At 54.1% G+C, this 26,662-nt stretch overlaps 1 protein-coding gene and 1 long non-coding RNA gene across 2 annotated transcripts in view; one reads left to right on the top strand and one right to left on the bottom strand.

The window, feature by feature from the left end:
- The window catches only part of RBM38 (RNA binding motif protein 38), a 48,662-nt gene extending 22,557 nt beyond the window's left edge, over positions 1-26,105 (top strand). The window contains exon 4 of the mRNA XM_059896771.1: positions 25,769-26,105. Coding sequence (XP_059752754.1) covers positions 25,769-25,838 — 70 coding nt within the window. The 3' untranslated portion in view covers positions 25,839-26,105. The remainder of the gene's footprint in view (positions 1-25,768) is intronic.
- LOC132348386 (uncharacterized) lies at positions 1,855-6,266 on the bottom strand. The gene is made up of 3 exons (XR_009497454.1): positions 6,184-6,266; positions 2,741-2,833; positions 1,855-1,974 (listed from the first exon to the last, which is right to left on the bottom strand). It is a non-coding gene; the product is annotated as an uncharacterized LOC132348386 (long non-coding RNA).
- Positions 26,106-26,662: the final 557 nt, after the last annotated feature.

The following is a 26,662-nucleotide window of genomic DNA, read 5'->3' as shown; positions in this document are numbered from 1 at the left end:
GGAGGGGTAGAGAGATGGAGAGACATGGATGAAGGGATGGATGGATGGAGTGATGGATGAAGGGATGGATGGAAGGATGAATGGTAGGTTAGATAGACTGCTACCCCCCATCCCCACTCCAGCAAAGTCAGCACAAGGGTTTGGAATCAGACAGACTTGAGTTTGAATTTGAGTTTCTTTCCTTACAAGCTGTGTGACCCTGGGTGAGTCACTCACCCTCTCTGATCCTCAGTTTTCTCATCAGTACCTCCTAGGACACCCGTGGAAAAAGCAGTGAGGGCCAGGTTTGAGGGAGGAGCTCGATGAGTGCCAGCCCTTTATTACAGTCAGTGCTTCTGTCCTGCTTGGTCTTGAGAAAACCGGTCGGTTCCTGGGGGGACTCTGCATTTCCCCCCTCCACTTCTGAGGATCTCGGGATCTCGCTGGATCACCGCCAATGCTGATAGCGCCCCTCGCTCACCGGCTCTAACCCCAGCTGGACGGATGTAACCCACCCAATGCACAAACAGTCTGCTGTGAACAGGGGGAGGGTCCTTGCAGCGCCCCCCCCCCCCGACCCCGACCCCAGTCCTGGCCACACTGCAGAGCCTGCCTCCACAGGGCTTCCCAAGACGACTCTGCATGGACCCCACCGGGACCAGCGGAAGCCCAGTCTCTGGGAGGAGGGCCTGGGCCTGGGTATTTTTTAAAGAGCTTCTAGATGGTTCTAAAGTGAAGCTTGGCCTAAGAACCACTGTGTTTAGTACCTTTTAAATTTTTTATATGTTTCCCCCAGTCCGTTTTTCCTTTGTTTTTCTCTCTCGTTTCTTCAGAGGTCAAAAAGGACTCTGCCTTCTGTAGCTAGAGAAAGAATTCAAATTTCCTTTTTAGGGTTTTGATAGTTCACTTTAAAAAATATTTTTTTGTGAATCCCCTTGTAGTACAGCTGGTTAGAGCAGGAGAGACGGGAGCCCATCTCTTTCCTTCATGTGGTTCTAAGACCCTCCATGAGTATAGCGTGGGCTTTTATTATAACTTAGACTGGTTTAAGAGGATAACGCTAAATGCAATCAAAGCAAAAAAGTGAGATGCCACTTCACAGCCCCTAGGATGGCTAGAAGGAAAAGCCAGGCAAGAACCCATGTTGACGGGGTGGAGGGGTTGGAACTCTCTCACCCTGCTGGTGGGAATGTGAACGGAGGACAGTCTGGCAGTTTTCAAATGATTCAACGTGGAGTTACCATATGACCCAGACATTGCCCGCCTGGGTATATACCAAGACAAATAAAAACATACATCCACACAAAACCTTGTCCATGGATGTTCTAGCAGCCCTATTCACAGTAGCCCCAAAGTGGAAACAACCTCAATGTCCACCATTGAAAAATGGATAAACAAACTATGGTATCCCATCCAAAGAATATTATTTGGTCATAAAGGGACCAATGAAAAGGGACTGAAATTCTTTTTCTTTTAAATTAATTTTTATTGGAGAATAGTTGATTTACAATGTTGTGTTAGTTTCAGGTGTACAGCAAAGTGAATCAGTTATACGTATACCTATATCTATTCTTTTTTTAGAGTCTATTCCCATATAGGTCATTACAGGGTACTGAGTAGAGCTCCCTATGCTATACAGTAGGTTCTTATTACCTATTTTATATCTAGTAGGGTGTATATGTCAATCCCAATCTCCCAGTTTATTCCTCCCCCGCTTTCCCCCTTGGTAACCATAAGTTTGTTTTCTACGTATGAAATTCTGATATATGCTCCAACACAGGTGAACCTTGAGAACACGATGATAATTGGGAGAAGACAGTCACAAAAGACCACATCTTGTATGATTCCATTCATGTGAAATGTCCAGAATGGGCAAATCCATTGAGATAGAAAATAAGTCAGTGCTTGCAGGGGCTGGGGGGCGGGGGTGGCGGCCTGCCACATACCAGGCACACCTCACCGGGCAGGTCTTAGGAAACCAGCAAGGCAGTGGCTCTGAAAAAATGAGAAAAGACAATGAAAGAATATTCCAAAAGATCAATGGAAGTCACCACGGGAAAAGGCAGAACTCTGGGCCCTCCCCACACTTATTTATCGTTGAATGTCACTTCTATTTTGGATGATGCATGCGATGGGCACCCAATCCTTCCTGATGTTTGTACCCAGGGTATCTGCTTGACTGGAACCATGGGGTAAAGGCTGCGACCAGGGCCAGGCCCGGCCCCGAGTGGGGAGTCGTCCCTGTGCTGGGCTGTGTCTCTAGGACACAAGGGGAGGGGAGGCTCTGGGCTTAGCCAAGCTGGGGAGGAGGCCCAGACCTCTCTGAGGCCTGCACCCACACCCGCCTGACCCTGGGCCTCCAGCTCTATGGTCTGAGCATGGACATGGGCGCATCAGGTATAACCTGGGAGACAGGGGCTCTGATGAAAGGGGCATTCATGGACTTCGGGGAGGGTTGAGGGGTGCTGTCTGGCGAATGTGGATTTTACTTTCTACTCTATACGTATCTTTGTTTGAATGTGGTGCCACATTCACGTATTGCTTCTGTGATTATAAAAAACAAAAAGAGTGGAAAGAAATACAATCTCAGAGTAAAACATTGGATGGCTACAGAGTTCTGTAAGGTACAAAGGAATATTCCCTCCAATCCCGGATAACATTTGTGTTTGTTTCTCCAGATTTCTCTGTAGCAAGGCAGTGACATAGCCATAAATATTTTTAAATGAGACCTCCCTATTTTTCCACATGCTTGTCCACTGACCTGCATAGCTCACAGCCCCCTTGTCGTTTCTGCATTCTGTGAACTCTGCTGATTTGTATTAGCGCCTGCTGTGCACAGACTCTGTTGTAGGCCCTGCAGAGACAACAGGGAACAAAGCAGGCAAATCCCCGCCCTCACAGGGCTTTCAGTTTACTGGGAGAAGTGGGCAATAGACAAGGAAACAGTTAACTAAGATCGTTATGGAATCAGCAGGAGCTGGGGAGGAGATTAGCTGGTGATCACAGGGCCTTTGCACGAGCTGTTCCCGCTGCCTGTGCCCTTCCCGCAGATGTTCATGCGGTGCCCATCCTTGGCCGACTCCTTGCCATCTTCCCACTCTGCACTGTGCTTGCCTGCCTCCTCTGGGGAACTTATCAGGGTTTGTACTTCTCAGTGCATTTTATTGGCTCATTTAATATCTGTCTCCTATCCTGGACTGTAAACTGGGAGGGGCAGGAGCAGGCCAGAGACATCCATGCTGGTACCCAGCCTCTGCACCCAATGCTGGGCACATAGAAGAGGGCCTATAATACGTGCTGGCCATATGAATTCTAAATAATTTAAATTAAATGATCTTCTAAGTTGAGGAGAGGCGATCTGAGGCAGTGGGGAGTGCATCTTCAGGAGAGGATGCATGGGGGAGTGGGTACCCTGCCTGTGGGCTCTGGACCCAGCCAGGACCTGACCTGGGAAGGGCCAGCAGAGTCCAGGCCCGGGGAAAGGAGGGATCGCCTGGTCTGGGTGTGAGGCAGGGATGAGCAGAAGTGAGCAGCCAGACACCTCCCTCCCCACCCAAGTCTTCTGGGAAGGATCAAGGATGCCCGTGGGAGTGTGGGATGTGGACGCCTCCCGCGGGCTCCCCTGGGGACAGCCTCGGTCTCTTCTGAGGGCTGCACGATTCAGTTTTGACCATATTTGCCTCAGAGCCAAGTGGCCACCCCGTGGGGCCATGGTATAAATATCGGTTTGTTTACTCTGTGTCCCAGTTGAGCATGCTTCTGAGGAACGCAAGGCTTCCCTGTTGTTTAGCCCGTGAGTTTGGAAACCGGGCCCTGGGGGTGGGAGTCGTCCAGAGGTTCTGAGTCACATTTGCTGGGGCGGCTTGGGGCTCCTCGGCCCAGGCCACCCTGCATGGTGCTCATCTCCAGAAAGTAAAACAGGCAAATTCTCTGTGCGATCTCAAGCCCCCTTGTGTGGTGGCTTCTGTGGCCCTTTGCCCTCTAACTGTGCCCAAGTGTCCCCCTGGGAACTAGCCCTTCCCTACATCTGTCCCTGAGTCTCAGGTGGCTCCAGATCCACCCCTAATCCTGTTGAGATGGGCATGTGACCCAGACCTGGCCAAAAAGAATATTGCATGCCACTGGCCTTAATGACTGACTCGGGAGTAGGCACATGGTCCAGCTACAGGCAATGAGAGTCAGTGAGACCTATGACGGGACAGCCGGGAGATGCAGGCCCCCTTTCCTGTGGATTTAACCTGGGGGATGGGAGCCTGGAGCTGCCAGGGTGACCCATGGAGCCTGAGCATGAACCAGCTTAGGAGGCAGCAGAGAAATTAAATCCCGAGGACAGTGTTTAAACTGCTGGATCCAGCCATTCCTGAAGTCAGGCTGAGAGAGCCTGTCAATTCTCTTTTTTCATTAAACCAGTGTATTAGTTTTCTATCAAATCGTCACAAATTTAGTGGCTTAAAACAGCACATAATAGATGATTATGTCCTACTTTTGTGGGTCAGAACTCCAGATACAGCATGACCCAGATTGGTCTTCACCTTGGGGTGGCAGAAGTCAAGATACCTGCAGAGCTGTGATCCTTACTGGGGACTCTGGGGAAGAATCCCCTTCCAGGCGCATTCAGTTTGCTGGCTGAATTCAGTTCCTTGTGGCTGTGGGACTGTGGTCCTCATTTCCTGCTAGCTGACAGCAGGGGTAGGTCTTTGCTTCTAGAGGCTGCCCACATTCCTTCTCGTGTTTTCCACATGGCTCCCTTCAGCCACGGTGGGTCAAGTCCCTCCTAGTGTTCAAATCTCTCCAACTTCCTCTTCTGCTGCTCCTCTCTGCCTCCTGCTAGAGAAAGTTCTCTGCTTTTAATGACTTATGTGATTAGATTGACCCCACCTGGATAACCCAGGATACTCTCCCTCTTTTAAGATCTATAACCTTAATCACATCTGCAAAGTCCCTTTTGCCATGTAACAATATATTCAAACTTAATATAGTCACAAGTTCCCGGGATTAGGACACAAATGTCTTGGAGGGAGGGGCATTATTCCGCCCACCACAGCAGTCTGACTTGGGTTTTCTGTCATTTGCAAAGAAAAGAATCTTGAATGATTCGCCCTCCTTCTGGAGAATGATTAGTTGGACATGACTGGCTTATGCAGCTGAATTCTGGCTTCAGGAATGGCTGGATCCAGCAGCTCAAGCACTGTTATAAGGATCCAAGTTCTCTTTATTTCTCAGCCTATGTTGGTTTCATGCTTGGAGTCCATGGCCCCTGGCTCCCACCCTCTGGGTTATTTCACAGGAAAGAAAATGTGTCTCCTTCCCGCTGGTCCCTAACCTTAGCCAAGCCCATCACAAAATCAACCTCCTTTATCTTGAAGGGCAGTCTAACTTTTTGCTCTAAAATCCCCCACCTCGGTTAGATTCTGGCTCTCCCTTTGACTAGCCTCAGAACCATTGAATATTTTCCCCCAAGTGACAGCACATTGTGCCCCAAAGATTCTTATTTTGTTCCTTCTACAAATGTCTGAGCTTCTTCTCTGTGCTAGGCACTGGAGGTGCAACAGTAAAAGAAAAAAAAGTGGGTGTGGCTACTGCCCTGACAGGGGCATAAGCAAAAAAAAAAAAAAAAAAAAAAAAATCACTGGCTTACAAATTTGCAAAGGAAACAAGCAGGTGAGGTAATGGAGAAGAACCGGGAGAGTCCAGGTGAGAGGTGGGTCCAGCAAAAGTCACTGGAGGGCTTCCCTGTTGGCGCAGCAGTTAAGAATTTGCCTGCCAATGCAAGGGACACGGGTTCGAGCCCTGGTACGGGAAGATCCCACATGTCGCAGAGCAACTAAACCCATGTACCACAACTACTGAGCCTGAGCTCTAGAGCCCGCAAGCCACAACTACTGAGCCCACGTGCCACAACTACTGAAGCCCGCGCGCCTAGAGCCCGTGCTCTGCAACGAAGACCCAACACAGCCACAAATAAATAAATAAATACATTTATAAAAAAAAAAAAAGTCACTGGAGAAAAGTCACGGAAGGAAGGAAGACAGTAGAGCGTTCCAGAGGCGGTCACAGCCTGTGCAAACGTCCTGAGGTCGGGTGCGCTGGGCCAGGTTGAGGAACTGCGGGGAGGCCAGGAGGGCAAGAGTGTGGTCAGGGGAAGGCGGTTGAGGCTGGCAGAGCGGAGAGGGAACTGGGTGGGGATGAAATGCATTAACTTACCCACGCTTCCTACAAAACAGAAACTGGATTGGCTTTGGACTAGCAGCTTCCGCGGGGGGGTGGGAGCACCCCCTGACATCTTCCTCCCCTCCCCCGGGCACCCCCCCTCCCCCTCCCCCTCCCCCTGCACCTCCGCCTGTGTAGTGACGGAGCCGGAGACCATCGCCAGCACGACTTCCGCCCCTGCTTCCGCCGGCCTCTCAGAATAGCGTTTGGCACCTCACTGAGGTTTCCACCTGCCGCCCTGGCCCTGCAGGCTGTCTCCAGCCGCCCTTCCTCTAAGAGGAGGGGAAGCACTATTGTTCCTCGGGTGGTTGACTTAGTGAGAAAGGCGAACAGTTAGGTCCGGCCCGAGGGCTGTGCCAGCATCCCCGCCCCCTTTGCCCCCTGCCTGGTAGTTTCTCCCACCTCCAGATGCCAGTAGTCACGTTCTTGCTCCTAAGAGCGGTGGCATTTTTATTCAGGATTATTGCACAGCTTCCATTCACCAGCGTATTGACCGGGCATTGTGGGGGGAGGGGGCGCGGTTTGTGGGATGGGAAAGTCCCTCCCATCCCCCACCCGGTTCTCTGCCCTCCAGGCACCCAGGGCCTCCAGTTTCAACACATTGCATTTTAGCTTCTGTGTGTCTGTTCCCAAGTCAGCAGCGCCATTCGCTCTGTGAGGCGCGTTGCTCCTTTCCCTTAAATACATCTTGAAGATTCCCCGCTGAGCCCGCACGGAGCTTGCTCTCGCCTGGCTGTCGGCTGCCTAGCGTTCCACGTGTGAGTGGGCGTGCTCTACTGCCCGCCCCCTGGGATGGAGGTGGAAGCCGTTTCCAGCCTTTTGCTCATTCAGGCGGAGGTAGAACGAATCACCTTGAACAGAGTTGCTGGTGCACCTGCCGCTGTCCGGTGCGTGCGCACCTGCTGTGTGCCGGGTTTTCACCTGCAGGCTCTTTCTCAGCCCTCACACGGCGCTGCCGGGAGGTCACACCAGAGGAGATAACTGTTCAGGGCCACGCGATAACTATTCAGGGCCACACTTTTAAAGTTCATTTCCCAAACTCAGTGGCCTGGCTAGAACTTGGCCCCTGAAATGGTGTCACTGCTCTGTCTGGGGCATCCGAAGAGGGATCACATATGCCCCAAACCAAGCTCAGAGATCATCGTGGGGTCTTCCTGTTTTTCTTTTCCTGCTTTGTCCTCACCATGCCTGCTGCCCCCTCGCCTCTGGAAAAGGCTGCCTGGTGCCCTCATCCCCAGACACTGGTGCCAGGCCTGGGTCCCTGCCTTGCAGGTGCCTGCAGAGCTCCGCCCTGTGAGCCGACCTAGTGCCCTGGGGTGGGGGCTTCATTACAACTCCACCAGCACCAACCCCTTCCTCCCAAAGAAATAAATACATTCTGTCTCCTTACTGTACTTATTGAACTTATTGTACTTATTGAACAACTACCAGATACAAAGTCCTAGTGGGGAAGACAAAAAATTCGTAAGTCATCACTGAAATAATTATTTAATTTCAGTCTGATAAACACTACAGTGAAGTGCCAAGCCCTCCCAGGTGTTCCTCTGCCTCAGGGCCTTTGCACATGCTCTTCCCTTTACCTGGACCACTCATCTTCCAGGTATCCACACGGCTCACCTCTTACCTTGTTGCATTCAAACTCATAGCCCCCTACTCACCGTGCTCCCTCTCTCTTGCCTGTTCATTTTTCTCTGTAGCTCTTATCACGCCTCAAACCTACTTTTACTTTATGTATCACTTATTATTGCTTATTCATCTATTACCGGTACCCCTGGTGGACTGTCAGTCCATAACGGCAGGCATTCTTGTCTGCCTTGTTCACTGCTCTATCCAAGGTGCCTAGAAAAGTGCCTGATACATAGTAGCTGCTCAGTAAATATTTGTTGAATGGATGAATGACCTAACAGGGGATGTGACCTGCTCATCTCTTCTGGGACCAGGAAGGATGGTGTCAGGGGATGTTTTCCTACCACTGGGGACAGACCCAGGTTTCATGGGGCCTGAAGGTTATACAATTTGGGGCACTGTCTTTAAGAAAAAGAGTATATGGTTACATGTACAGAGTAAGGGCCAGAGATCGAAAAAAGACTGGCATTGACAAAGGGAGAGGCATTCCAGGCAGAGGGAACAGCTTGTGAAAAAGCCAAGTGTGGCCAAGAGCCAGGGAAGAAGGAGAGAAGGTTTGTGTGGCCGCAGCTTTGCCGGGGACCCCGGAGGGGCTGGAGATCCAGTGGGGGTCAGCTTGGAAGTGACAGGGTGTGGCATGCGGGGCCCTGGTTTCTGCGGGATCCCGGGAGAAAGCCCGGAGAGGACCTCCGGGTTCTGCAGGACGGAGCCCTGCCAGACGGAAGGCTTTCCTACTCACCCTACTGGCCAAGCAGGGGGTGGCCCAGCCCTTCCACCCCATTCCACCCCCGTCAGCCTCCAGGAATGCATCTCCTGGCCTTGGGGTCCCTGCTCACCCCTACCCAACCCAGAGAGGTCCCTCGAGGCTGTCTGGGGAGGCTCCCCCCTGCCTTCTCCCCTCCCCCCCCACCCCCGCCCGGCTCTGCTCAGAATAAAAGCTTGGGGCCCTGGCTGGGGACCGTGTGCTCTGGCCCGAAGCCACTGCCAGCCATTTGCATCACAAATGAGGCTGGGTCAGGCTGTTGGGCCCTGGCCAGCCGGCCTGGTGCTGCCCTCGGTGACTTAAGGACACAAGCCACTATCCAGCTGCAGCACATGCTGCTCCCTCCCCCTGCTGCCTAGACTGCACCCCTGGGGGAGGACACCCGGTCCCCGGTCCCCAGCAGGCCTGGGATCCTCCCGACCAGCCAGCCCTCCCCCCAGCTGGGAAGAACAATTATGGCTGATAAACTCAGCTCCTGTCCTGTCTCTGAATGTCGGAGGTGGGGCGGGGAGGGTAGGGGGGGCTCAGCATGTGACATTCTGGCCTGTAGCTCTCACAGCAGCCCACTCTACAGAGGAGGAGGCTGAGGCTCAGAGAGGGTGAGCAACTTGCCCAAGGCTGCTCAGCTAATAGCCGGCAGAGCTGGGACTTGAATCCATGCCATTCTGCTCCAGAAACTGTGCTGTGAACAGGGGCCATCCCCTTGAGGGTCATCTGGGTTTGTCCACCATATGCAGTGGGCCCCAATAGCTGCTGGATGAATAAATGGCCGTCTGAGCTTCAGCCTTTCTCCCCAGCACGGTCAGGGTGAGTAGGTGGGCTGCTTCTCTTTCTAGACTCTGAGCCCGTGAGGTCAGGGCGCTGCCCATGCCTGTTTGTGGTCCTGGTATACAGCAGGCACTTAATCAGTGTTTCTGGAATAAATAATGGAATAAATCAACACACAGACTCCTTCGGAGCCTGGGTTGTGCTTTTCTGCTGCAGGTTCCTGCAGAGGTGGGTTGTACCCAGCTCAGGGTCCCCAGGGCTGAGCATGTGGCCTGGTCCTGGAAAATTCTCAGAGGTTCAGCCATGACTTATTCTCCACAAGCCTCGCCCCGGGCTGGCTGGGGCTCCTGCCTGGGGGCCTGACCTGGGGAGGAATTCAGGGCTCCCTCTAAGCGAGCCTGGGCGCAGGGAGGCCCCTGTCTCTGTCCCCTGCCTCTCCCTAGCTTGGCCCTGGAGTTCTCTCCTGCCCCAGGGCCTTTGCTCCTGCTGCCCTTCTGCCTGGCCCTCTCCCAGCAGCTCTTCCAGGGCTGGCTGCTTCGTCACCTCCTCAGAGAGGTCCCTGTCTAGCTGCAGCCCTTAGATATTTCCTATCCTCACCCCGTCTGTCTCCAGAGCTCTGTGGATGCCTTATCATTCCTCTTGGGTTTTGCCGGTGTCTCCTTTAGAATGAAAGAGGGAGCAAGATGCACACACTACATAGAGCAAAACAGAACGAGAAGGGAGAAAATAGAGGGAGAGAGTCAGATGGAGAGAGGGACAGGGAGAGACTGATGTAGAGAAACACAGAAATAGAAACGAATGTGAGAGAGAGAGACAGAGCAGCTCAGAGGTAGAGACACAAAGAGAAACCGAAAGAAAACAGGACCAGCGTCCCGGAGAGAACTGGAGCCGGGGCAAGAGGGAGGGGACAAGAGAAAGTGCTGCGCAGTGAACAAAAAGGGATATGGGGGCCCTGGGCTTCCTTCTGGCGTGATGGGAAGGTTCTGGAATTAGATCATGGTGACGGTTGCACAACTCTGTGTATATGAAAAGCCACGTAATTGTACGCTTTACAAGGTTGCATTTTATGGAACATGAATTATGTCTCATTTGAAAACATGAGAGGACATCAGAGAAACCCAAATTGAAGTACAATCTACAAAACACCTGACTGATACTCTGCAAATCCAGCAAGATCAGGAAGGACAAGGAAAGAGCGAGGACCATCCCTGGGCCTGCAGGAGACGAAGGAGACGAGATGACTAAATTCAATGTAGGACCCAGAACAGAGAAAGGACACTGGGGGAAAATCCGAATAAAGTCTGCAGTTTAGTTAATGGTACTGCATCAAAGTGAATTTCTTAGTTTGGATCATTGTACTATTATGTAAGAGATTAATATTAGGGGAAGCAAGGTGAAGGGGACGTGGGGACTATCTTTGCACCTTTTCTCTAAGTCTAAAATTATTTCAAAATTAAAAAGTTAAAACAAACAAAGGAGACAGAAATGACCAGAGAGCAGCCCTGGGACAGAGGAACTGCCTGTGCTCCTGACCCCGAGGGGACCGCCAGCCGAGGCACCTTCAGGATAAAGCCCTGGGCTGGGGGAGCCTGGTGTCTAGTCCTCTGCCCATTACTGACAAAGAGGCTGCTGATGCCCCGGAGCAGGCTCTAGTTCCAGCTGAGGTACTTCCATGCCTGAGGCTGCAGACCCTGAGGCTTCCCAGCAGAGGCTGCTGACAATTCGTGACTCTCCTATTGTTCATCTAAGGGTTTCAGCAGTGTTTGGGGCGGCCCCGGGCACTTCCCTGCACCCATGACCATGCCTATTGATGTCCCTCTGTTCCACCTTCCCTCTGCCCCTGCCACCCCAACACACAGCCCTTGGTGCCTGCCAGCTGACTCCCGCAAGGCTCCTGGCATCCTTCTGCAAGAGGGAAAAAACGCCCCAGATCCTGCTTTCCTGCGAAAATAGCCAAGTGGCAGCCCCATGCTGGAGTTAGGGATCACTTCATGTGGGTCCCCACACAGGACAGGCCGGCACCCCGTGTTGACCTCTGGGTTCCTGGAAGGAAAATGCTCATTTTTATTTCCCTAGAACCCAGCCCTGGACCAGGCATGTAGTAGGTGCTCAATTAACACTTGTGTGTCTCCCAGACACCTTACTCCCAGGACCTCAGCCAAAGCCAGCTCTTTCTTCACCCAATGCTTTCAAGCTTTTTAAAGTGGTGAAATCTACCTTTTAAAAATGAAAATATTCAGAGAAGAATAAGCCCCTACTACCACTACCCAGAATTAAACATGACACAATGAGACATGAAGATTTTGTCACATTTGCCACTAATCCTTTTTCTTTTAAAGAAATAAAATGTTACGGATACAGCTCAGCTTTGCTGTAACTCCCATCACCCTCCCCCCACAGCCGACCTCAGTGGGAGTGGGAGCTGCAGCCTCAGGCCCAGGTTTCTACCTCCATGTTTATGGTGACGGTCAATTTTCCGTATTGCTCTGTGTGCACCGTTTAAACCGCTTGCACGCGAACAGTCTCCTACAGCGTGCAGAGCTCTGATTCTGTGCGTTCCAATCAACTACACGTTGAGGTCCCCTCGTGACGGTGGCGGAGAGGGATCCATCCTTTTAAGGAGCCGTTCCCCACCCCCTCCCCGACCCCTGCATCTGCCCCAGCTCATGCGCCTGCAGCCCTGGCAGCCACACAGGGCTCAGAAGGGCCCCACGCCAGGCTTAATGCTCTGCTGTCTCCGTCTTGGAATTCTTAGTAACTTTTGCACGAGGGGCCCGCATTTTCATTTTGACTGGACCCCACTAACCGTGCTGATGTTCTGACAACGTGGAACACCTAACCGAGCCCCCGTCCCGTGCCAGGCCCTGGCCCAGGCTGGCCCGCAGCACAGACCACCTCAGTGCATCCTCCAAAGACTCTGTGAAAGGCGCGGTTCCCGGCAACCCCATTCTGCAGATGGGGACACTGAGGCTCAGACAGCTCCTGACTTGGGAGCCCGTGCCCTGAAACAAGAGACCCACTTTGAAGATCGAATCTGGTCCAGCCCCCTTTCTTTTAAAACCAGGGTCCAGAGAGTTGAAGGCTTCCTCAGCGGACCTGGCCCCTGGGCTACAGAGCCGGTTCCCTGCCATCCCTGCGGCCATGAGCCAGAGCCGCCTGGCTTGTCCGTGCTGCCCCGGCCCCGAGGCTGAATTCATTTCACCACACTTCCTCTCCCCGTGGGGACTGTCTCAATGTGGGGTGAACCAACCCGGGGGTTAATCAGAGCGCCACTTCCTCTTCCCGGAGAGGACCTCTCACAGCCTGCCTTCTATAATTAGACCCCGGCCTGCCTTCCCCGGCTGGGCGTGGTCGGACCTGAGGCTGCTTCCGGCCCTACAGAGGGGTTTCCACGCGGCTTCCCAAGAACCCCAGGAGCCTGTGGGGCAGGGGGTGTAGGGGGGGACGCTCAGGCCCCGAGGCCCGGGATGGGGCCTCCTCTGGCTTCCTGGTGGGCTCTCCCCGCCGCTACCCCTGCGGTCATGCGGGTGGACCAGATCCATTTCTAGGATCCGGGAGACCGGTTTTGCCATAGTCTAGAGCAGCGGTTTTCCACTGGGGGGACGTCGGGCAATGCCCGGAGGCACTTTCGGTTGTCACAGCTGGGGAGGGGATCCTCCTGGAATCTAGGGGGAAGAGGCCAGGGAAGCTGCCACACAGCCCAGGCCGGCCGGCTCCACAACAGAGAAAGGCCCGGCCCCAAGTGTCAATGGTGCTGAGCTTGGAGGACGTAGTTTTGACCACGAGGACAGCGGAGGAGAGGAGGTGGCTGGGACTCGAGGTATATTCTGAAGGTAGAGCGGATAGGACAGGATGACGTCTGATGGTGGCAAGAGCCCTTATTGAGAAGGAGCGTGATGGGGACCCCCGAGAGGGAAGGGGAGAACGGCTTGTGGGAGGAGGTGAGCAGAGGCTTGCATGATGAGGGTCCTCCCTGGAAGATCTGGGGGAGAGCTGTAGGGAGAGGGAGACGGGTGCAAAGGCAGGTGGGAAAGGATTTTGAATCTGGGTGAGGAAGTGAGATGAAGCCAGGAAGGAAGGCGGGGGTCACATCCTGCAGTGTCTCATGGGCCAAGAAGAAGGAGTTTCACTGGCAGCCTCTAAATGCAAAGGTGCTGAGAGCACAGGACGGGGAGTCCGGAGACTGGATTTCAGCTTGAATTGGGTACTAACTGGCCAGGTGACTTTGGAAAAATTACTCTTTTGGGGCTCCAGTTTCTTCTCTGTCAAAGTAGGGGCAATGCTACCATCTGGTCCCCCTAGGAGGCTCCTGTACAGTCAGTGAGGTGCTGGGTATTGGGACACAGGATGGGGAGGTGACTCCCCATTCTAATCTGAGTGTTTAAGAGTGACCCACAAGAGCTGTAAACTCGAGTCCCAAGTGTGGCTGACCTCCGAGACCCAGGCCAGGGCCCAACCAGCTCGGGTATCATTGCAAAGTGGAGAAGTGTCCACAGGACTCTTGGAGAGCCGTCTTCAACAGCGACCCCATGTGGTGGTAAGATGCCATGACAGCAGTGAAGTTTAGTGGGGAACAGGCCTCACGCCCACCTGTGGGTTGAAGACGACCTTGGGTTCCCTGGACCCTTCAAGGTGTGGGAGGGCCCGAGAAGGGGGTTCTGGGCATCTTGTTAATACAGCGCCTGGAAGCCTGAGTGATTAAGGAACAAAGAGATATAGTCATCCCAATATCATAACTTGGAGAAATTTATTCTCATGTCCTTAGTTTGGAAGGAAAGTCTCCTGATACTCAGGGACTCCGGGAGGGCTGGGGGTGAGCAGGGGTGGTCGCTGGGGCAGGAATGGTGCCTGTTACACTCCTGCCTCAGTGGGCTGGCTTGTTGCTCCGAGAATGCAATCAGTTCCTCTGGTCCCTCCTTGCTTCCTCTCCAGCCCGGGTGCCTGCAATCCCATCCCAGGGAAGGAGTTCCTCGGTCGGGGAAGCTCTGAAGACACTCAGGTGAAGGGAAGGCAGGAGATGGGGTGGCTGGGGGAGGAGGCTCTCACCGCCTTCTCAGGCTGCAACCTCTCCCATCTCCCTTCCTGCTCAGAAGACATTTCCCACGTGGACCCGCCAAAGGATGTCACAGAAACCACCCAAGAAACGTTCAAACGGGGTGAACAAATCATTTATCCCCGAGAAAATATACACAGTTGTTACATGGAAGAAGGCACAGCCTTGCAGGCAAAGAAAGAAATGCAAACAAAAGCCCCACTACATGCTGATTCAACTAGAAAACAATTTTAAAATGATAAAGCCCAGTGCTGGCAGGGATGTGGGAAAAGCAACACATCAGCTTTGCTATAAATGGATTCCGATTTTTTTTTCTTTCTTTTATGGCTGCGCCGTGGCATGACATGTGGGATCTTAGTTCCCCAACCAGGGGTTAAACCCGTGCCCCCTGCATTGGAAGCGCGAAGTCTTAACCACTGGACCGCCAGGGAAGTCCCCAGATTCAGATTTTGAAGACCGATCTGTCTGCATGAAATAAGCACTGAGAAACTGCACATACCCTCTCACCCAGCATTTTGTCTTTTGGCAAAGTGTGGCCTTATTTAATAGTGGGACATGGAAAAAAACAAAAGCCAAAATCCCCAGATGCCCTGTGCTAACTTCTGTGGAGTACTCACAGTATTTGAAAGGCTGAACATGTATTACCTCTTTAACCTTACAGCTGCTCGGCAAGGTGTATGTTTTCTGAGCCCTCATTTCAGAGATGAGGACCTGGAGGCCCCTGGAGTCCAGCCCTCCCACCGTGGTCACGCAGGTGGTAAGTGGCAGAGCTGAGGTTTGAACCCAGGCTGCCCCACCGGAAACTTGGGGGGCGTCCTCACCCCACACTACTATCGCTCTGTACTGTGAAAGGAGAGTTGTCCACCAAAGAGACGGTGCTGCAGCTATGTGTGTGTACGCTGTCACCAGGATGCGACCAGAGGCAAAAGAGCTTCTTTCTGCTTCCTTCTGGTGGTAAATGCATGCCTGCTGCCCGACAGGCGTGCCCCGGCCTGTGGTTCTGGAATGCGGGTGAGCCGCTACCCCGGAGACCTGCTGTTGGTGGCCGGTGTTGGTGGGCCCGGCCCAGGCCACAGACCCAGCCGGCACACACGCTCTGTGTTTGTCCAAGGAATCAAGCCAACGCCCTTCATGCCGCCTTGATGGGGGTTGAGCAGTTGAACCGATGCCCAGAACCCTCGTGTCTCCCACTCGGGCAGAAATGCCGGTGGCCTCGCGGCTGGAAGGATAGTGACAGCTTCAGGCACCTGCGGCTTCAAGGAGGGCATGACATTTTGGAGATGCTCTTGGTGCAGGCCGGAGCTTGGATCCTCTGCCTCCCGAGAAGGGGGTAGGAGGGGACACGTCCCCGTGGCATGTCCGAGGCTGGTGTGAGTGTTGACGTGCTGCGAACTCTCAGGGGGCAGCGGCCCCTGCTCCTGGGGTCTCCCCTCCCCATCTCTAAAGAGCAGGGTTGGCCCATGTGAGTTTGTTGAAAATATGGGGCCCAGGCTGCCATGGCCGCGGGATGCTCTGCGTGGGGCAGACGTGGGGCACGGGCGAGAAGGCCATCCCTTTGCAACAATTTTTCTGTCCTTCTCAGTTCAGCTTGGTGCTCCCGTGTCTTGACGGCCGGCCACCCCCTGCCTGACCCCCTCTTTAGTAGGCCTCAGGCTCAGAGCCATGGGCAGGCAACAGTATTTTAATAACATGATTTGTCTTCACCGTGCTCACTTTCAGAGTTATCTTCTATGAGTGGCAAGTGGTACTGGTTTTCCGTTTACATTGGTGACAGAGAATTTCCTTTTAAGATAAACTTAAGTAAAACTAAAAGGTGAGTCATTCTAAATAAAAATGTGAAGCGAATGATAGATCAGATGGAGATGGTCAGTCATAGAGGTGACCCCTGAAAGTCTGAAGTTTGGAACCCAAAGCTAAGGGCCCTTCTTGGTCCTCCCTGACGAGATGGCCCTGGATGGTGGAGGTCTTGCCGGCCCCTTCCCTCCTGGCTCCTCAGTCCTCTGTGTCTAGGTGGCCAGTTCTTTTTTTTTTTTCAGCTGTGCCACGTGGCATGCGGGATCTTAGTTCCTCGACCAGGGATCAAACCCGTGCCCTCAGCAGTGAAAGCGCAGGGTCCTAACCACTGGACTGCCAGGGAAATCCCAGTGGCCAGTTCTCGAGTCTCTGGGACCTTTGGCCTCCCCTTCCCTTCCTCCTCTCTCTTCTTCCCTCCTTCTCCCTCCCGCCAAGTCAAGGCCAGGAAGCATCTCAGTGCAACCCTCTGCCATTGCCACGTTGGTTTGAGGGTTTCCGTATGGGGAGGGTGTCTGGGCTGCTCTGGGTGTTGGCTCTCCCTTCCCCAACTATTCCTCTCCCCCTTCATCAGACCAGTGCACCAGTTCTTACCTTGCCTGCTCATTAGAGAGGCTTTACAGGGTGAGGTGCAGCTTAGAGGAGAAAGCGTCACGGTTAATACTGACGACAAGAGCTCACGGTCACTGAGCAGTTACTGCATGCAGGGCACTGTGCTAAGAACTCCTTACGTATTAGCTCACTGAATCCTCACCATAATCCTGAAGTCGTCTTTGATCCCTCCCCCCTTATGCCCCATCCCCTGTCTCCCACTGCACCCCGTCCAGCAGTGAACGCTACTGACTCTGGAAAACATCTCCAGAATCTGACCTTCTCCCCACCTCGCCTGCTCCCACACTGGGCCAAGCCCCATCACCTCTTGTCTGCATGATTGCCTCCTCTTGGTTGCCCACAGGCAGTGAGACAGATCCTTTAAAAAGTCAAGTGTGGTTCTGCCCTCGCTCTGCTTGAAACCTTGCAGCGGCTCCTCAGCCCCTGCACAACCGGAGCCCTGCCTGCCTCTCCTTCCCCACTTCCTGCTTCACTCTGCTGCAGCCACTCCAGACCTGAGCCTGCCGCAGGGCCTTTGCACTGGCTGTTCCCGCAGACCAAAATGCCCTCCCCAGAGTATCTGCCCAATATCTGCATGACTTGCTCCTTCACTTCATTCAGGCTCTGCTCAAGTGTCCCCCTCCTTGAACAGCCTGCTGTGCTCCCTCTTCAAAGGGGACGCCCTTTCACTCTCTATTCCTCCCCCAACATATATATATATATATATATATATATATATATATATATATATATATATATATATATATATATATATATATATATTTGTTTGTGTCCCCCCCACCCAGAATATAAGCTCTAGGCAGGGATTTTTGTCTGTTTTGTTCTCTGCTGTACCTTCAACATCTAGAACAGTGTCTGGCATAGTGTAGATGCCTAATACAAATTTGTGGTATAAATGACCAGCCCTAGGAGGTGGGTGCTATTGTTATCCCTACTTTGTAGGTGGAAAACAGGCCCAGACAGGTGCAGCCACTTGCCCAGGGTCACAGGGATCTGCAGGGAGGGATTCCCCAGAGCCCTTGCACTCCACCCCTGTGGAGTGCCGCCTCCTGCACCGGGTGAGGGTCTGAAGCAGACGGTTCTAGGCTCAAATCCTTGCTGTACAGTTACCAGCTGTGTGACCCAGGGTGGCTGTCTCACCCTCTCTGGGCTTTGCTCCTTGTCTGCACAGAGTTCACAGCCCTTCCTTCCAAGGGTGCCCCAAGCCTTCCAGGAGTGATAATTGGCACAGCTCTTAACACAGGGCCTGGCATCCAGCAAACCTCTGGCTATTGTCCCTCTCCCATTTTATAGATGAGGCGACTGAGGCCTAGAAGATGCTCAAGATCACAGAGCCTCTGGATTCAAAGGCAGGCCTGTGTGACTCTGGGTCTTTGCCTGGGGGACGAGCTCTCCCCGCTTGGCCACTTCCCGGGCCTGCTCCTGCCGGCCGCTTCCCTGGCGGCAGCCCCGCCCTCCCTTTGTTCTGCTGTCGCTGGCTGTCCAGGAGCAGGTGGCGTTGCCCTGGCGCCAGGGGGAGGCTGAGGCAGCCACACACGGGTTGCTATTTGCTTTCCTCTCCACGGCCCTTCCTGGCCTGGGCGGAGGTGGGCGTGGGGTCAGGCGTGCAGGTGGGGAGGATTTGCGGTCCGCTCCTCCCTCTCTGAGCTCCTGGTGGTGCCTGGAGGCCTTGGCTGGGCCACCTGCAGGGTGAGTGACCAACCGTCCTGGTCTGCCCAGGACAGAGGGGTTTTCCAGGAAGCAGGACTTTCAGGGCTAAAACCAGGAAGGTCCTGGTGACCCACCCTGTGTGGTGGCACGGTGGGCTGGATAGCACGTGGGAAGGAGACAGGGTCAGCTACCCCGAGTACACTGCTCTGTGCCCCTCTGGCCCTGCTGCCTGCGGGGTTCTGTACTGGGCCTGGCTTTGGCATCAGGCAGAGCTGAGTGAGGAATCCCTGTCCCATCCCATAACAATCACTTGGGCAAGTCATTTCAGCTCTTGGAGCCTCAGTGGCCTCGTTTGTAAAATGGGGATAAGATTCCACTCTCCTCACAGGGATGCCGAGGAATCAAATGAGAAAACAAACATACAGCATTTAGCAGAGTGTGGACATCTGATACAGGAGAGCATGTCTGATTATATTATTAGATGTCTGCTTAAAACCCAGCTTCCCAGCACTCTTAGAATAAAACCATGGACCTTTGAAGCTCCTGTGAGCTGCCCCTGTGACCTCTGGCTGCATCTCCTGCTCTTCTCCGCTGACTCTGCTCTAGTCATGCTGGTCTCCTGGCTGGCCTAGACCTAACCTGCCCTCTCCCTGCCTCAGGGCCTTTGCATGTGCTGTTTTCTTTGCTTGCAGTACCAGCCCCCCACCCCCACCCCTACCCCCTTCCTGGGACTGGCTTCTTCTCATCTTTGGGCCTTGGTTTAAAAGTCATCTGCACAGAGAGCCCTTCCCTTTCTACGAAATTTGAACGGATATTTATCTTCTTGGGAACAGAATGTTTCTTAGATGGTTCACTGCTGCTGCCTTAGGCCCTAGGACGATGCCTTGCCCAGAGCAGAGCTCAGGACACGTTCGTCAAGAGGACGAATGAATGAACGTTGGCCTGTGAAGGTCCCCAGCAGGCTGGAGAAAGAACCCAGAGTCTTACATGTCTTTCCTTCTCCGAGCCTCGGTTTCCTCGTCTGTCCGCAGGGGTGAGAGGGGTATCCAGCTCCTTGGGGTTTGTGAGGCACGGATGGGGGGACAAAGGTGGACCAGTCTGGACTTCCCTGGTGGCGCAGTGGCTAAGAATCCGCCTGCCAGTGCAGGGGACACGGGTTCGAGCCCTGGGCCGGGAAGATCCCACATGTCTTGGAGCACCTAAGCCCGTGTGCTACAACTACGGAACCTGCGCTCTAGAGCCCGCGAGCCACAACTACTGAGCCCGCGTGCTGCAACTACCGAAACCCGCGCCTAGAGCCCGTGCTCCACAACAAGAGAAGCCACTGCAATGAGAAGCCCGCGCACCGCAATGAAGAGTAGCCCCCGCCCGCCGCAACTAGAGAAAGCCCGTGCGCAGCAACGAAGACCCAACGCAGCCATAAATAAATAAATAAATTTATTAAAAGAAAAAAAAAAAGGATGGACCGGTCCTTTCACCGTGGCCGCACGTAGTGGGACTCAGGGACTGGTGGCCCTGCCCACGGGGACCTCACATGCACCTCCACTCCCACCCTCTCCCTGTGTCCTCAGTGGCACCACTGCACACACTACACACAGATCAGGAAACTGAGTCCCAGAAGGAGTCGTCCTGTCTGGTCGCCCCGAGCTGGGCAGCCTCCTCCCGAACGTGGTTGCCTGGCCCGGCCTCGCCTCCCTCTTGCCTGCCAGGACCGGGCAGGCAGCTGACGCATCACATGCTTTCGGCTCCCTGCGGAGACTCCAGCACACTGTCAAAGCTGTCAAACAATGTCCCTGCCAGGTTTTTACAAGAATCCAAGGCCTCGCTGCCCAATGCCAAACACCCTCTTAAGACAATAGCCCCGGGGCCTGCGGGCCCATCCCGAGCGCACCGCCTCTGCTCGGCCACATACAGGCGAAAGCCAGGGCGTCCCTCCCCCATCACCGGACAGGCGTCCAAGGGAGGCTGCCCCAGCCTTGGCCCGACCCCTGGCATCTCGCACCTCCAGATCCGCCAGCCTCTGGCCCAGGGGCCGGGTGAGGAGGCCAGGTGGGCCGGCGTGGGCTGCCAGGCCGGGCAGGCGCAGGGCCGGTTCAGGGGCCTCCCAGTGTCCCGTCCGCTCGCAGCCCGAGTGGCTGGCAGCTTGGGCTCTTCTTACCAAATAAGGCCTGGGCCGCAGTGCCTGGACAGGCCCAAGCTCCTGCAGAGCGGCGGGCGGCAGCGGCCCTGCCGGGTCACCTCTTCCTCCTCGAGCACGGAGCCAGCTGGCCCCGCAGAGCGCTGTCCCCGAGGTCCAGGGAGCCCCACCTCAAGAAGCCCTGGGGGACTGTTCAGCATCCCCGGGAGAGGAGCCTCCGTTTAGAACCGTTGGAATGTTCCATATGGAACCTTCGGAAAGCTCCATTTAGAATCTGAGATAAATCAAGGTGCAGAAAGATCCCTGGAACTCCTGCGGTGGCCCCGGGAGCCCCAAACTAAGCCAAAGGGATGAACTGCCTCCCACCAAGTGCACACGCCCGCACCTGCTCCCATGCCCCCGGGGCTGTTCTGCTGTTGGGTGTGATCTGTGGGTCACCAGTTACACCAGTCAGCTCCTTCCCGGTGCCTGGTCTGTGGTATCAAAGGGCAAGGCTGGCCAAGGGGCTAGGTCAGGCGGACAGGGTCTCTAGAGAAAACTGAGGACCCTTGGGCACTGACCTGTCCCCAGCCTGTGCCTGTAGTGGGGAGGGGGCGTGAGCGCTGGCTGAACTGGGAGGACCCCATCCCTATGAACCAGCCTGAGCCGCACCTGGGGGAAAGCATCCTGCAGGTGGGGAACGGGAAGAGGGAGGGGCAAGCCCACTGTGGGTGACGGGGGGGTCGGGGGCTTGTCACGTCTCAGGAGCCACTATGGGGCATGGAGCTCCCCAGTCTGCCTGCCTTGGTTCCAGAAAGCAGCTTCACTTCTTGGAGCCTCAGTTTTGCCATCCTTCTTTTTTTTTTAACATCTTTATTGGAGTATAATTCCTTTACATGCCACCCTTAAAATGGGTATAATACAAACTCTACCGTAGGGGTGGCTGCAGGAATTCAACGGGATAAGGTGTGTGGAGGGGCTCTGGAGAGAGCTGTCTGAGGATTAAGTGGGATGCGGGGTGACGGAGGGGATCCCTCCTTTCCTGGGAGATAGGGGGAGACAGGGGCTCTCCCTCTGTTCCCGATGCTGCACCCCCCCCCCCCCCAGTTTTTCACTGCCTTCCCTGCTTTCTCAATAGCCTAGGGGAGCTGGGGTGGCACTTTGAGGTCTCCTGAGCCACTCCCAGAGCAGAAAGCATGTGGCTGGGGGTGACAACGGATGTTCACGTGTGAACACGCATGAGTGTGTTTGAACGTGTAGGGCCCCCATGAGCTGCCATGAGCACAGCTGTGTGACCGTGAACGTATGCAAGCGTGTGGGCGCTCGGAGCCCCGGCGTGGGCACGAAGATGTGGTTCCTGCTGATTTCCATTTCCGAAGCCTTTTCGTGAGGTCTGGGAATCTCTGGGTGATGGGGGTCCCCTGCTGGGACCTCGGAGCCCCTCTCCTGGGATTGGTTATGGAATTAAGGGCCCAGTGCAAAATGAAAATGTGCAACCCCTTGTTCAAACAGTATCAAGACTTTCAAGGTGGCAGCAGCACAGCATTAAACCAAGCGTGGGGCCTTTCTGAGCGTGCGGACCCCGTGTGCCTGCCTCGGCCCTGTCCCCTCCTTCTCCCTGGCAGCCTGAGCGTGTGCGACCTGGGCTGGGCTGTGGTCACGCGATCAGCAGGAAAGGCCTTTAACGCCTGTAAAAGTGACCTCCCAGCCCCCAGTCATGGAAGCAGCTGGGAGCCAGGTCAGGACATGGAGCCCGTGATAAAAGCACTCTCCCAGCTGTTCTCCTTAAGTCCAAGTGAGCTTGTTCCCTTGGACCAGAGACCAGCAAGTGTGTGCAGCTCCTGCTTTTAGCCAGCCTGGCGGGGCGCTGTGGGTGAGGCTGTTTGCGAGGGGGGCACCCATCGGGGGACCGGGATTGGCTCAGCTGGACGAGCAGCAGGGGCAGAGCTGGTGAGCCCTGGAGGCAGAGGCCAGGGCCGAGGGGCAGGACGTCCTGAGAGCCCAGAGCCCCTCCTAGGCACGAGAACCGGATGCTGCCATCTGGGGGCTCCTCCAAGGGGCTTGGGGCTCCCCTGACGGCTGCCACTTGACACCGGCCCTAGGGTTACACTCTGCTGGAAAAGTGTGTTTCCCCACCTCTCTGCAAAGTTCTCTGTGATCTCCAGAAACCACCCACCCAGTGCTTGAACGTGCCCACTGGGAACCTCGGGGATTCTGCCCAGAACCTTCTGGGTCCCCCCATCCTGAGCTCTGAGGTCCCTCAGGGAGGGGACTGGGCTTGGCTTGTTCACTGGGGTCTCCCAGAGCCTGGCACAGCGCTACGTGGGAGGGATGAAGAGCCTTTGCGTGGAGGGGGCACACAGCGAGCCCGCGCCATCAGAACCAGGAGCTGGTCTTCATCAGAATCCTCCTCTGGGGCGGGGTCACAGCGAACGTGCTATCTAGTCCTTTGACATTTTATTTTAATGGAAAGCCTGATGATTCATGTGCATTGGCTTATATTTTGATGTAGGGCAAGGTCTTTTCTCCAAGGGTCTGAGGGGTCTGCCGACAGCTCACGTCTTTCTTGCATAAACCACACGCCTAAATCATCTCCTGCTTTTTGCAGTTTCTCTTTCTTTAAAGTGGAGAGAGAAGGAATATGTTCACAGAGACAACCAGCCAGAGAGGTTCTGGGCAGACTTCAGTGCTCTAAAGTAAACTTGTCCTTTCAGTTAATTAATCAACAAAGATTTATTTGGCATGACTGCACGCTGGAGCCGGCCGCTAGATGCTGAGAAACCAGAGGAAAAATGAGCTGAGGGAAATTCTGCCTGAGTGCAGCGACGTTGGTTTTCTGTTTTATAAATGCAGAAACCAAGGCTCAGAGAGGTTGTGTGAGTTACCTAAGGCCACACAGCACACGCATGGCAGGCTTTGGCCTGCAAGGAAGCTGAGTGCAGAAGTTGGCTAGAAGAGATGGGAAAACGGGGTATCATTTGGTGGTTAAGATTCAGGCTTTGGTGCCAGTGGAACTGGCTTCTCATTCTGCCTCCGGCACCTTGGGCAGGACCTTTCCCTTCCAAACCTGGGTTCCCTCATCCTCTGAGGGTTGTACTTTGCTACGTGCCAGCTGACCTTTTGGAGCCTGTTTCTCACCTGTAAGATGGGGACAGTGAGTACCACTTCAGCCGCTCAGCAGATATTTACTGAGCACCTACTATGTACCACGCACCATTCTAGGAGGTGGGATGCAGCCGTGAACCAAGCAGCCCCCACAAGTTATTGTGAGAGTTGATGGGGGATGTGGGCTGCGTGCCCGGCCCCAGCTCCGTCTTCAAGCTAGAGATGGGGCACGTCCGGGCAACAGGGCTGCACTGCAGGTGGACTTTGGCCAAACCGACCCCCAGCTCTGAGATTCCATCAGCTGTCCTCAGCCTGCCGGGCCAGGTCAGGAGCCCTAGGGGAGCAGGGAGAGGACTGGGGGCCAGAAGAGGGGAGAAGGACTGGGGAGAGGGGTCGGGGAGTGGGGTTGTCACCATTGTCGCCCTTCTCTGGGGTAGAAGCCAGCTGTCAGGCACTTGCTGACGGGCAGGTCTCTCCGTCAGCTCTTCACTGCCCTGTCCTGTGGACCCGTAGGACCACCCAGTGGGGCGGGGCCCCCAGTTGACAGATGAGGAAACTGAGGCACAGGGGGTGAAGTCACTTGCTTGCCATCACCCAGCTCGTGGTGTGGGGTCAGGGTAATGTCCCTCCGCAGCCCGATCTTTTAATTATAAGGTATTGAGAGAGGAGAGAGATGGGGAGAGGATGGAAGAGAGAAAGAGACTTGACTATGGGAAGACGATGCCCCACTTCGGGGGGCTTTCTGGACCCCCCTCGCTTCCCCTCCAGCCGTGCCTCTCTGAGGGGCTCAGGCTCAGCCCATCTCTTGGGCAAGCTTTTGGGCCCGGGCCCGTGGAAGCTGTTACTCTTCTCTGAAGACGGTAACCCCTCTTTTGGGGATTGGGTTTTCCTTCCCAGCCAGGGACCTGGCATCTCTGGAAGCCCGGGAGGCTATTTTAAAACCTTACAGCTGGTTTTTGTCGAGGCTGCTGATACGTATGTGTGGAAACCTTGGGTTCGTTCTGCCAACACTGAACGAACGTTGCAAATGAGCGGGGGTGGTGCTGATCAGAGCGGAGGCTTGGTGGGGGGCGTGCAAGGCTGCACCCGGTGCTCTGTCCCCATCTGGACTCTGGGAGGAAGGGGGTCACCCACCGGGTCTCCGTGCGACCCCGAGCAAGCCCCTTCCCGTCTCTGGGCCCCAGTCTCCCAACAACGATGACGGGGCAGCCAGGACTGGTTGAGCATGCCTGGCCCGCTCTCATCTTTCAGGTGGGAAAGCGAGGCTCAGAGAGGGTCTGCTGCCTGCCCAGGTCGCCCAGGAGTAGCCAGAAGACGTAGAGTTTGAACCCAGCTCTGGTCTGACTGTAGAGCCTTCACTGCACGGCTCCCGGGCCCACTTCACCCTCACAGCGAGGAAATGCTCTTATAGTCCCATCTCACAGTGGAGGAAACTGGGGCGCAGAGCGCGGTGACGTCCCCAGGGGTCTGCCCTCCAGTCACTTGTACCGGGTTTCCTCCTGCTTCTGTTCCCTCTGTCTCCCCTCTCACTCCAAGCGCTGCTTCTTCAGGAGACCTTCTCTGACCCCCAAACTAGACTCCACGCTCCTTTGGGGCGCCTACTGTATAGTTTTTCTATTTGCTGCTGTAACCCATCACCACAAACGTAGTGGCCGAAAACGACAGCCTTTATTAGCGCAGTTTGCGTGGGTCAGAAGCGCAGTGGGCTCCACCTGCTGGATGTTTTGGGGTCTCCCAAGGTGGTGGCAGGCTGCGCTCCTTTCTGGAGGCCCTGGGGAGCGCCTGTTTCCTGCTCATTTGGGTCGCTGGCAGAATTCAGAGGCTTGGCTCCTGGCCCCCACCTCCAGCAGCCTGCAGGCCAAGTCTTTCCCCTCTGCCGTCTCTCTGATTCTCTCCTTCAGTTCTCTTCCACTTTTTCTCTTGAGGTGTGATTGACATATAACATTGTATATCTGTATATGTTATCTTCCACTTTTAAGGCTCTTTGTGATTACATTGGACCTGGATAATCCAGGATAATCCTTCATCTCAAGCTCAGCTGTTTATTTTTATTTTTTAATTAATTAGTTTATTTATTTTTGGCTGTGCCTTGCAGCTTGTGGGATCTCAGTTCCCTGACCAGGGATCGAACCTGCGCCCTTGGCAGTGAAAGCGTGGAGTCCTAACCACTGGACCACCAGGGAATTCCCAAGGTCAGCTGTTTAGATAAATAAATCATGGGGATGTAACGTACAGCACGGTGACTATACTTCGTAATACCATATTGCATATTTAAAAGTTGCTGAGAGGGTAGATTAACTTGAAGTCCTCACCAGCAGAAAAAAAAAGGAAAACATTTCATGACTGTGCATGAGGATGGATGTTAGCTATTGTGGTGATCATTTCTCAATGTACACAAATATTGAATCCTTATGTTGTATACCTGAAATGAATATAATGTATGTCAATTATACCTCAATTAAAAATTAATAAAAAAATTTAAAAGATTTTCTCTATGTAACCTGAAATAGAAAATGAAATGAGTAGAAATTTAAAAGAATATATTTGTTTTATTTATTTGGTTGCACCAGGTCTTGGTTGTGGCAGGCATGCTCCTTAGTTGTGGCCGGTGGGCTCCTTAGTTGTGGCAGGCGGGCTCCTTAGTTGCAGCAGGCAGGCTCGTTAGTTGCGGCATGAGAACTCTCAGTTGTGGCATGCATGTGGGATCTAGTTCCCTGACCAGGGATCGAACCCGGGCCCCCTGCATTGGGAGCACGGAGAGTTAACCACTGCACCACCAGGGAAGTCCCTAAAATGAGTAGAAGTTTCTTGAAAAAATCTTTAACTTGTTCCCTTAAAAGTGGGTCATTCTAATTTGCCTAGATGTTTTCATTCATTTTCTAATTTCTCATATATTTCTGTTTCCTGCCTAAGTGATTCCACAGCTTTAAGACCTTCCCGTCCGTGCACATGAAATTGTCACACATCCCAACTGTACCTAACGTTTAAA

Source organism: Balaenoptera ricei, chromosome 15 (assembly GCF_028023285.1).
Source record: "Balaenoptera ricei isolate mBalRic1 chromosome 15, mBalRic1.hap2, whole genome shotgun sequence".
Taxonomy (NCBI): Eukaryota; Metazoa; Chordata; class Mammalia; order Artiodactyla; family Balaenopteridae; genus Balaenoptera; species Balaenoptera ricei.
This window is presented reverse-complemented; position numbering and strand designations above follow the sequence as displayed.